Below are 12457 nucleotides of genomic sequence, written 5' to 3' on the forward strand. Positions count from 1 at the left end.
GCAGCAAACTGTGTCCAACTCTGTTCGGGTCACAAATAACTCTTGAGTACTTGGTCCCTCTCCCTAGATTCCACAAGGGGACACTGCTCAGACTGGGAGGAATCTGTTTTGAAGATTTTTCTATCCCGTATTTCAAAGAATCTTCTAAACTTTTCTAAGGTTCAATTTTCTAAGGCAGACTGGGCAACACAATGGCCCAGTGATACAGATCTATTGGCAGATTTTCATTTTATCCAATTTCATTGTTAGTAACAATAGCAGCAGCTATTGAGTAACAGTTATGGGACATTGCATATGTGCCAGGCACTGTGTTTGGGCTTTAGGTAAACCATTTCATTTATTCTATTACCTAATTAACAGAAAGTCTCCGTGGGTCATGCAGGCCACAGAGGAGCGTAGTTTCAGGCAGGCAGTACAGCGAAGTGATTAAGAGACTGAGGGCTCTGGCATGACAACTTGCTGGCTGGGCAAATCACCTCCTCATTAGGCACTAGACTGCTCTGTAGACTGGGAATGACAGCAGTGCCACAGATGATGGCCGGGGTTACTATGAGGATTGAATGAGAACACAAGAAAAGCCCAGCGCCTAATCCTTGGGAAGACTCACTCTTAGGTCCCTATTATTCTAAAAGGTCACTGGTCAGTCAGGAGGCCTTAAGAGTTCCTTCCCCTCAGTGGCCCTCATTTTTAAAATGAAAAGGCGAGCCAGTACTACTGAGGTACTTTCAAGCTCCTATTGGAACTGCTGCCCTAGAGGCTTTTAACAAAGACCAGAAAAACTCATGGTACACAGCAGTGATTATCACATGTATTCCGGTAAGGGGCATGCAAAAAGTCATGGTGATGTCTGCATGTTGATACCATGATATAAGAACCTAATTGATGCCACCCTATAGACTGGAACTACTTTTTCCAGCTAGGTTATATCACTAATATACAATCACAATTCTGGAAGAAGACCAGATGTTGAATGAAGGACAACGGGGAGGCACCAACAGAGTTGTTATGACCAGATTTGTGGCCAGGCTGCTGAGTCTGAACCTGAGCCCTACCAGTCACCAGTAGGGTGGCCTTGGGTAAATCTGTTGATATCACGATGCTCCCGTATCAATCCTCATCTATAAAAAAGGGATAATGGCAATAGCACTTATCTCTTATCAATGATGCAAAGATTAAAGGATTTAATATATTGGAAGTGCTTTAAACAATGTCTGGCATGTGTAAGCAAGATATATGTTAAATAGAAATTTTTAAAAACTAAGTTTTTCTGATAATGCTTGCTCGCTACTTGTGTTTTCTTTTTTAATCTGCAAACTCTTAATGACAAAGACTCAATCTAACTGAGAAAATTCTATTCTATTTCCATATATTTTCCTGCAGGTTGGGAGAAAAACCATCAATTTCTATGTTGGGATTCCTTAGCCCAGCTCCCAGAATAATTTAAGAGTCCAATGGTCTGTGGAAAGGATCAAGAGCTATCATATAGAAAACCCAGCCTCTGCTGCATACCTGTGTGGCCCTGAAGGCCCTCGTCACCGAGCCCAGGGGGCCTGAGGGTGACTGCAGGAGAGGATGTCCCAGGAAGGAGCAGGTGCAGCATATGGCACACAAGCCCCCCTGAGTAATAAACAACTGTGAGGAAGTGAGACGCAGATGGCTCAGGGTCTTCCCCGAGTCACTGCCAACCTTTGCTGCCTGGTTTGCAGGGGCCTGACGAGAACATCTAGGATAGGTATTTTCAGGAAACAGAGTCTCCAAGCAATGGCCAGAGCTTAGCAATAAGGTAGGCCCAAGGATGAGGACTGGAAAACTGGTTTCAGAGGCCTGCACTTCCCTCCAAATCTCTTCAGCTCCCCAAACTGAGTCAAGCAGCCGCCACCCTCCCTGTGTCTGTACTGCATTCTGAGGCATACTCTCTTTAAAAAAAAAAGTCTGACCTATAATTCACCTACTATAAATTCACTTGTTTATAAAGTTCAGTATATTCAGAGTTGTGCAGCTATTAACACAATCAATTTTAGAGCATTTTCATCACCCCCAAAAGAATTCCTATACTCATTAGCAGGCACTCACCATTCCCCACCAACTGCTCAGCCCTAGGCATCCATTAAACTACTTTCTGTCTCCATGGACTTGCCTATTCAGGACACTTCATATAAATAGCATCATACAATATGTGCTCCTTTGTTGGCTTCTTTCCCTTAGCACAATGTTTTCAAGGTTCATTCAGGTTGTACCATGTATCAGTATTTCATTTTTTAAATTGCTGAGCAATATTCTATTGTATGAATATACCACTTGTTGATGGACACTTGGATAGTTTCTGTATTTTGGCTATCATAAATATGTTGCAGTGAACATTCGTGTATAAAGTTTTTTTTGTAAACATATGTTTTCATTTCTCTTGGGTACATAGGTAGGAATGGAATTTCTAGGTAACATGCTAACTCTATGTTTACTCTTTTGAGGAACTGCCAGACTGTTTTCCACAGCGGCTGCCCCGTTTTACATGCCCACGAACACAGAATGAGGGTTCTGATTTCTCCATGTCCTTGCCAATGCTTGTTATTATCTGTCCCTTTGATGATAAACATCCTAGTGGGTGTAAAGTGGTATCTCACTGTGGTTTGAATTTGCATTTCCCTGATGGCTAATGATGTTAAGTATCTTTTCATGTACTTATTGACTATCTGTGTATCCTCTTTGGAGAAACATCTACCCAGATCCTCGGCCCACACTGTGAAATCGGCTGTCTCTTTATTACTAAGCTATAGGAGCTCTTTATATATTCTAGATTCAAGTCCCTTATTAGCTATGTGGTTTACAAAAATGTTCTACTCTACCCCCCAAAATGGTATTCCATTCTCTGGGTTGTCTTTTCACTTTCTTAATGGTGGGTTTGTTTTTTTTTTTTTTGAAGCACAAAAGGTTTTCATTTTTATGAAATTCAACATTTTTATTTTAAATTTGGTTGCTTGTACTTTAGGTGCTAAGAAACCACTGCCACATCCAAGGCCATAAAGATTTACCCCTGTTTTCTTCTAACGGTTCTGTAAGTTCAGCTCTTCTAGTCAAGTCTTTGATGCCTTTCAGTTAACTTCTATGTATGATGTGAAGTAAGGAGTTTCAACTTCCTTCTTGTGCACGTGGATATCTAATGGCCCGAGCACCATTTGTGTAAAAGACAATGGTCTCCCCAATTAAACTCTTGTTGAAAATCAGCCGACCATATTAAGTGAGCGTTTATTTCTGACTCTCAATTCTATTTCGTTATCCATGTCTCTCTCTATGCCAGGAGCACACTGTTGGTGACTGCTGCTCTGCAGTTAAGTTTTGAAATTAGGAAGTATGAGTCTTCTGAGTTTGTTCTTTTCCAACATTGTTTTGGCTCTTCCGGGACTCTTGCTTTTCCATATGAACTTTAGGACCAGCTAGTTCATATCTGCAAAGCAGCCAGCTCAAATTTTGATAGGAACTGTGTTGAATCTGTAGATAGATAGATCTGTAAATCAGGTTGGGGAGTACTGCCACCATAAAAACGCTGAGTCTTCTGATCTATGAACATAAGACAGGGAGTGTCTTTACATTTACTTAGGTCTTAGTTTCTTTTGATAATGTTTTATAATTTTCAGAATATAAACTTTGCATTTATTAAATTTATCCCTAAGTATTTTATTCTTTTTGATATTCTTGTAAATGGAATTGTTTTCTTAACTTCATTTTTTATTTGTTCATTGCTACTATAGAGAAATACAATTTATTTTTGAATACTGAGCTTGTATCTTGAAACTTTATTGAACCCAAGCATGTGTCCTGTCTGGAATCAAACCGGCGACCCTTCGGGCTGTGGGACAATGACCAACCCACTAAGCCACACCAGTCAGGGCTAGTTTAGTGGTTCTTTAGTAAATTCCTTATATAGAAGATCATGTCACCTGTGAATATAGTTTTACTTCTTTTTAATCTAGATGCTTTTCATTTTTTTCTTGCCTAACTGTTAATCCGTTGATCTCTTTGAAGAATTTACTTTGGTTTTATGAATATTCTCTATTTCATTCATTTCCACTCCAATCCTATTACATATTTCTTTCCATCTGCTTGCTTTGGACATATAGTTTGCTCTTCTTTTTCCAACGACTTAATGTGCAAGGTTATTGACTTGAGGTTTTTTTTTAAATGCAGGCATTTATAGCTACAAATTTCTAAGTACACTTCAGCTGCATTCTACAGATTTGACATGCTGTGTCTTTATTTTCGTCTCAATGTATGTTCTAATTTCCTTTGGGATTTTGTCTTTGAACCAACAGTTATTTAAAAATGTATTGTTGCCCTGGCTGGTGTGGCTCAGTGGATTGAGTGCTGGCCTGCAAATCAGAGGGTCACTGGTTCGATTCCCAGTCAGGGCACACGCCTGGGTTGTAGACCAGGTCCCCAGGTGGGGGGCGCACGAGAGGCAACCATGTGTTGATGTTTCTCTCCCTCTGTTCCCCTTTCTCTAAAAATAAATAAAAAAAAATGGATTGCTTAATTTCCACATATTAGTGAATTCCCCAATTATTTCCTGCTATTAATTTCAAATATTACTCCATGTGACTACCCCTGGCTGGTTTGGCTCAGTGGATTGAGCGTCGGCCTGCGAGCTAAGTGTCGCTGGTTCGATCTTCCAGTCAGGGCACATCAGAGAAGGAAAACTCTGATTCCAAAAAACCTCCGCTGCCTTGCGGCATACCTCTTCAGGGGAAAGGCTAAGGGAGTAAACCCCGACAGAAAATCCGGAGCCGGAGTCCCTAAGGCGGTTTGACGTTGTAGTCAACACCGGCAACTCCTGCGGCGCACCTGAAGCCAAGCTGTATTGACTCTGTCTTTCCCTTGGATCCTTCAGCTGCGAAGAGAGGGGGGGTCTGCTGCATGGGCAACAGCAGACCCTCCATATCACCCTGCCCAGGCTCTGTAGCTTCAGCTCCACTGGAGAGGACACTCCAGCGTCATCGCAAGATGTCGATTCAACACGGGAGGAGACAGATACCGTGTCACTCCCGAGTCGGACTGCACAACCATTCTCGGCGGTGCAGATAGACTCTTAAGAAGCTACACCATCGTCTCTCGAGACGGACGGCTGCCGACGACGACGACTCCATGTGACTGAAGTACATATTTTGTACAATTTTAATCCTTTTAGTTTCCTGAGGCTTTTTTAATGGTTTACCACATGGTCTATCTTGGATAATGTTATGTACACTTGAGAAGAATGGGTCGCTGGGTGGACATTTCTACGTATGTATCTGTTAAGTCTAGTTGGCTTATAGTATTGTTCAAGTCTTCTATTTCCTTGTTGATCTTCTGTCTAGTTGTTTTATCCATTATTGAAAATGGAGCATTAAAGTCTTCAACTATCATTAATGAATTGTCTATTCCTCTTCAAATCTGTTAAGTTTTGCTTCATTTATTTGGGGGGCTCTGTTGTTAGATGTGTATATGTTCATATAACTTATATCTTCTCAATAGATGTACCCTGTTAACTTCTGTAAAACGTCACTTTTTATCTCTATCTCTTAGTACAGCCACGCCAGCTTTCTTATGGTTGCTCTTTGCATGACCTATCTTTTTCTATACCTTACTTTCAACCTATTTCTATCTTTGAATAGAAAGCATGTCTCCTGTAAGCTATATCTAACTGAATCTTTTTAAAAAATACAATGTGATAATCTGTCTTTTGAATGAATTGTTTAATCAATTCACATTTAATGTTATTGATAAAGTTGGATTTACTTCTGCCTTTTTACTTTTTGTTTTCTATCTCATGTTTTTTAAATTCCTTTATTTATTCTTTAATGCTCTCTTTTGCATTAAGTGGTACCTGGGCGCTCTCACGGGCCATTTCTGTTAACTGCTTGCTCCTGTGTATGGGTCATGCTTTCCTTTTTTTCCTTTCACATGTTCCTTAGTTTTTGTTAAGAACTAGACATTGCAGGTAAGTCCTGTAGCAACTCTGGACACTATTCCCCTTCTTCCTTCAGGGCCTGCTGTTGTTTTCCTATTTGTTCGGTGACCTGGCTAGCCCATTTCAGTCAAGTCTATTTCTCCAAGGACTGGAGAGTCCCTGGTGCAGCAGCTCAGAGAGTGCAGCCTGGGCATGTGCACAGTCTCCCTGGATGACAGTATTTTAGCAGGACTCTCTTTAACTGGTTCTTTTTCTGATCCTTCTGTTAAATGTTCTGCCTCATTTGGTATACAACTCCGCTGTCAGGCGCCTCTAATTACTGGCTGAACGCTCTACAGTTTTTGACAACCCCTTGAGGCTTAAACTGCTCCAGAGTCTGATTCAATTAAATTTGGGCAGGGGTAGTTTTTGAGAATAAGGTTTGTTTTGACCCCAGAAGAACTCTTCTTAGCTGCCTCTTTCCCTGGTTCTCTCTGGTAAGCTAGCTGGCAAAAGGTTTGGCTTTTTATTCTCAAAAAGAGCTAACAGCCTCCTTTTATTTGTTTAACACCAAAATCTACATTGTTTTTGCGAATGCCCTTAGGTTCAAACTTCTCACATTCTGTTCTTACCTATGACCTTTTCCCCTGGCAAAGTCTTGGTGTTACTATTCCAAGTGGAGCTGGTAACTTCTGGTCTTCTCTCTCTGTATGGAACCTCTGTCCTACTGAGCTGAGTAAAGGGAGATAAGGACCATAGAATTCTTGGCCTGGCCTGCCTGGCGCAGAGTAGAGCTTCCGTACTGCAAGTGTAGTATGGAGGGGAGTAGAGGAAAGGAGCTCTTGGCATTATGCTAAGTGAACTAAGTTAGACAGGGAAAGACATATAATAACCGTATGATATTTATATATAGAATCTAAACTCAGAGAGGCAGAGCAGAGTGGTGCTTATCAGGGGCTGGGGAAATGGGGAGATACTGGTCAAAGGGTACAATCTTCCAGTTATAAGATTAACAAGTTCTTGGGATTCAATGTACAGCATGCTGACTAGAGCTAATACTACTATATCGTATACCTAGTAAATGGTGCTAAGAGAGTAAGTCTTAAATATTCTCATCACAAAAAGGGAACGGTAATTATGTGATGGGATGGAGGTGTTAGGTAACACTGTGGTGGTAATCATTTTGCAATACGTATACAAACATATCAAATCAACACAATGTACTTTAAACTTAACAATGTTATATGTCAATCTCAAAAAAGTTGGAAGGAAGAAAGAAAGAAGTCCCTGACTCCGTGGCCATACCCAACCAAGAATTTAGCCTCTTCGACTCGGAGTTGGATGAGGTTATACAGTTGGCAGCCTGCCCCTCCCGGTGAGATACCAAATTCCTTTTTTGGGAGCTGAGGGAGTGCTGTCTTTTTGGCCACACCAGGCCAGAGTGGAACTCCATGAATCATAACTTCTACTATCACAGACTCTTACTGTTCTTAATGAGTTTTAGTAGGTTTTCTTGAGGAAATCTTTCATTTGCTGTATGCTCTTAGAACAATTTCTACAGACTTCACATGAGTAGTTTTTGTCATTTTTTAAAAAGATTTTTAAAACTTATTTTTAGCAAGAGGGAAAGGGAGGGAGGAAGAGAGAGAGAGAGAAACACAGACGTGAGAGAGAAACACTGATGGGTTGCCTCTCGCACGTGCCCCAACCAGGAACTAAACTGCAACACAGGCATGTGCTCTGACCAGGAATGAAATCAGCAACATTTTGCTTTGTGGGATGGCGCCCAACCAACTGAGCCACACTGGTCAGGATTCTTGTTGTTTCATGAAGTTTTGCTTACAGTTTTAGTATATGTGCTGCCGAGGCAAGCACAAGTTTTGTTTCTAGTTTCATTGGGGTAGCAGGTCCGCAGAGCTCTGTACACTGCCATCCCAGAATTTCCTTCCTTCAGTGTTTTCTGCATGATTACAATGAGATTCCTGGGTTTGTGCAATCTGATGCTATCCTGCTGTCTGCTCAAATGCTTCAGGGTTGGGCAACTGACCCAAGCCGGCCAGAGTCCTTCCCCAGGCAGCTGGAGCTAAGACGATAGTCCTGCACGTTTACATGCGGCCTGCCCATCAGAGAAAAGAGAGACTGAAGAAAGAAAACGGAGCACGAGAAGCCTCTGGGTCCCCAAGGGGCTCTGGTATTGGCTCTAGACTATGTCTCCGATCAAGTCCCCTTAGAACAGTGGTTCTCAACCTTCCTAGTGCCGTGACCCTTTCATACAGTTCCTCATATTGTGGTGACCCCCCAACCATAAAATTCTTTTCGTTGCTACTTCATAACTGTAATGTTGCTACTGTTATGAATCGTAATGTAAATATCTGATATGCAGGATGTATTTTCATTGTTACAAATTGAACATAATTAAAGCATAGTGATTAATCACAAAAACAATATGTAATTATATATGTGTTTTCCGATGGTCTTAGGCGACCTCTGTGAAAGGGTCATTCCACCCCTACGGGGGTTGCGACCCACAGGTTGAGAACCGCTGCCTTAGAGAGACTTCAAGGAGGTTTCTGTCATTAGCAATCAAAAGAATCATTACAATCATGATCCAGGATGCCCTGCGGAAAAATTCTACTTTGAGCAAATTTCATTTTATCCTCCTTGGAAAAGAGGTCAAGAATGGCTCCAGGAATCCATGGGAAGCGCCCCACCTCTCCAGAGACCCACCGCAAGTACCTTGACTGTGCTCCGATTCCTCATTAGCCACTCGCATCAGGGCATCTAGCACCAAAGCATTGTCTAGCCACGTGTACCACTCCTCCAGCTCCTGAAGGAAGCTGGCTGTGCCCGTTGACTCTGACACCTTTCGAGTCGCCAGCTTGCAAAGCCGTTCAACAAAGCCAGGGATGCTGAGAAGGGCCGCTGCCAAGGGAACAAAAAAGGGAATTTTCAAAACAGAGACCAGCTCTAAAACTCAACAAACAACCTGCTCCTCACCTGCATGACAGGAATGATTTCTAACCTGACAGCGGCTAGTCAGCCAGAGCTTCCCTTTAACATGAAGGGCCAAACAAAGGTAAAATAGTAATAAAGTTATAGAAACACAATTTTAGCAGGTGCAAAGAAGCAGGCTCTCTTATATCAACTGATGGGAATATAAATTAGAAAAACCTATGCCTTAAATCTGCATGTCTTTGAGCCAGGAGGTCCATTTCTGGAAATTTACCGTAAGGAAGTAACCCACTATATATACAAAGATAGCTGTATAAAGATATTCATTGATGCAGTTTCTATAATAACAAAAAGTTGGAAACAACTACATGCTAACAGTATAGTGATTAAATATGATACAGCCAAAAAATGTAATACAACACTGACACTAAAAACGATGACACATACCTCTTTATACAGTGACTTCAAAAGATGTTTAACTTACAAAAGGATGCTTAAATGTTACTTAAACTGTATTGGCTTAGTTCCATTTCTTACTTGTTATTAATTTACTGATTCATTTTAGAGAGAAAACATCGATATGAGAGAGAAACCCTGACTGGTTGCCTTCCTGTACACACCCCAACAGGGTATCAAGCTGCAACCTAGGCATGTGCTGCGACTGGGAATCAAACCATTTCGGTACAAGGAACTATGCTCCAACGAACTGAGCCAAAAATATTTAAAGCTTTGCTTCTTTAAAATATCTACATAATATACACATAAAGAATGAGAAGATATGTACTAACATATTTATTGTGGCTGTTTCTGAGTAGAAGAGAATATAAATGCTTCTTTTAAAACTACTTACCTGTAGTTTGACTTTCCTGTAACAAACAAGTACTGGCAGGAAGAAAAAAAGATGTGCTTTTTTGGGGGGGGAGGGTAAATTTAGGAACTGAATAATTACCCAATTCCTATTTCCACCAATCCCATTTTACTCACAATAATGAGTAAGGGATGGAAATTTTGATCAGTGTAAGAGAACATAATAAACTTGGGAGGTAGGGAAATCTGGGTTCAAGTCTCAGCAACATCTTTTAACCTTCTTTAAAATAAGGCTAACATCTGTACATATTTTCTGTGTGTGCAATAAATCTTCCAGCAAAGACAGAAAACAGTGGTTGCTGAGGGCAAAGAGAACTAGGCCAATGGGAATAGAGTTGGAGGGACACTTCAATGAACGCCTTTTTGAATCTGAAGGTTTTTTTGAGCTATACAAATATGTCTTCTAATTCAAAATTAATAAATAACTAGATAGTTCATAATATCAAAATATGGCTATTTATGTTTTTATTTAAAAAATGGGCATGGACTTGGGGAGGGGTTGTTGGGGAACGGGGGTGCTGGGCAGAGGGGAGCAAAGGGGAAAAAATTGGAACTATTGTAACAATATAATCAATAAAATATACTTAAAAAAATCAAGATATTACTGTTAATTTGGGAAAGTATAATATGGTATTGGAGTTATGTTTAAAGAGTCGTTATCTTGTAGAAACAATGAACTATATACCAGTGAAGTTTTATGATGTCTGGGATTTGCTTCAAAATAATTCAAAGTGAGGAAGGGAGAAGTGGATGGGGGTAGAGTGGAAGCTAGGAGAGGTAAATAAGAATCGTGACTGTTACATGTGTCATATGTGTCTCTACTTTTATAGCGGAAGGTTTCCCATAATGAAAAATTTTAAAATAAAAAAAAAATACATTAAAGAAAATTATTTTAAAATAAAATAAATTAAAACAAAGCAATTAGTTAGGAGGAGTATATAAAGTCACATAAATTCAGTCCCACCACAGAACTAGGCAAATAATCTTAGCTCTTTTTCCATCCTCTATATATTAGTGAGTGACTATAAAATAATGTTTGGAATAAATAAAAAAAGAAAAAAGAGAAGTTAAACATAGAATTATCATATGATCAGCAATTCCACTCAATATACAGTATTCCCTCAGTTATCACGGGTATTACATTCTAGACACCCCCCTGCGATAGGTGAAAATCTGTGAAGTAGGAACCTTACATTTATTTTAGTATTTATATATATTTAAGGCTTTATAAACCCTTCCCATACACTTATAAACCGTTCCCAGTCCCTTATTAAGCTTTCCCACTCCCTTATTAACCTTTTCTACACTTCTATAAACACTACTTATATTCTTAAACATATTCTACACTTTTTAAAATATGCTTTATTGATTATGCTGTTACAGTTGTCCCAATTTCTTTTCCCTCTGCTTCCCTTCATCCAGTGACCCTCTTCCCTCCATTTGTCCCCCACCTTAGTCCATGCCCATTGGTTGTGCATATAGTTCTTCTCAACATCTTCCTGTCTACTCCACTCCCTCCTACAATGCTTCTTAATTCCTATACCATCTCCTTTCCTTCGCCCTTCCCCCCTCCCTGCTGACCTCCCCGCATAAATGTTACCCATACCTATAATTCTTTTCCCACTCACTTTGCCTACTTAGTTTGCCTTTGTTTCGGTTCCCTAGCTTCTGCTGTTGGTTGTTGTGATACAGTTTTCATTTTAATGTTCATAGTTCTGACCCTCTTTCTCTTAAACAAGTCCCTTTAACATTTCATATAACAGTGGTTTGGATTTGATGAACTCCCTCAGTTTTACTTTGTCCTGGAAGCACTTTCTCTGCCCTTCTATTCTGAACGACAGCTTTGCTGGATAGCGTAATCCTGGTTGTAGGTTTTTGCTTTTCATTATTTTGAATATTTCTTGCCAGTCCCTTCTTGCCTGCAGAGTTTGAGAAATCAGCTAATAGTGTTATTGGGACCCCTTTGTATGTAATTCTCTTATTCTCTCTTGCTGCTTTTAAGATTCTCTCTTTATCCTTAACTTTGGACATTTTGATTATAATGTGTCTTGGTGTGGTTCTCCCTGGGTCCAGTTTTTTTGGAACTCTCTGTGCTTCCTGGACCTGTAAGTCTATTTTCTTCCCCAAGTTAGGGAAGTTTTGCTTCATTATTTTTTCACATAAATTTTAAATTTCTAGTTCTTCTTCATCTTCTGGTAACCCTATGATTCGGATGTTGGCCCGCTTATAGCTGTCCCATAGGTTTCTGAGCCTCTCCTCATTTTCCTCACTTTTCGTTTCCTCTTTCTGCACTGGTTGACTGTTTGTTCCTTCCCTATGTTCCGATTTGTTGATTTGATCCCTGGTTTTCACCACTAGTTTCGTATGTGTTTTTGTTCATTTCAGCAGGACTAGCCTTCATTCCTTCCCTGTCTTGTTTAAGATCTGCTGTTAGGTCTGTAAGCATTCTTATAATCAGAGCTCTGAACTGAGCTTCAGAAAGATTTCCTATCTGCAGCTTCATTAGATTAGATATTTGCTGTCCGGTCAGCTGCGTCACCGGGATCTCTATAATGATCTGTGCCGTCCTGACAGTTTTGTGTTTACCTTTGCTTCCTGGGCGGGGCTGTCACACCTCCTATGCTATAGTGGGCAGAGCCCCATGTACTTGTCACAACTGGGCGACCCTTCTCACCACGCTGTGGTGTTTTCTGTGGGAGTGGGGGTCCAAGATGGATT

General features: G+C 40.5%; 1 protein-coding gene across 4 annotated transcripts in view; it reads right to left on the bottom strand.

The window, feature by feature from the left end:
• The window catches only part of TRPC4AP (transient receptor potential cation channel subfamily C member 4 associated protein), a 71170-nt gene that overhangs the window by 18329 nt on the left and 40384 nt on the right, over positions 1 to 12457 (bottom strand). For all 4 annotated transcript variants that reach the window (XM_090286297.1, XM_090286296.1, XM_090286299.1 and 1 more), the window contains exon 8: positions 8657 to 8842. In XM_090286297.1, the coding sequence (XP_090142423.1) occupies positions 8657 to 8842 (186 nt within the window). The remainder of the gene's footprint in view (positions 1 to 8656; positions 8843 to 12457) is intronic.

The sequence above is a fragment of the Furipterus horrens genome, unplaced genomic scaffold (genome assembly GCF_987537825.1).
Source record: "Furipterus horrens unplaced genomic scaffold, mFurHor1.1.pri manual_scaffold_8, whole genome shotgun sequence".
In the NCBI taxonomy this organism is placed as follows: domain Eukaryota; kingdom Metazoa; phylum Chordata; class Mammalia; order Chiroptera; family Furipteridae; genus Furipterus; species Furipterus horrens.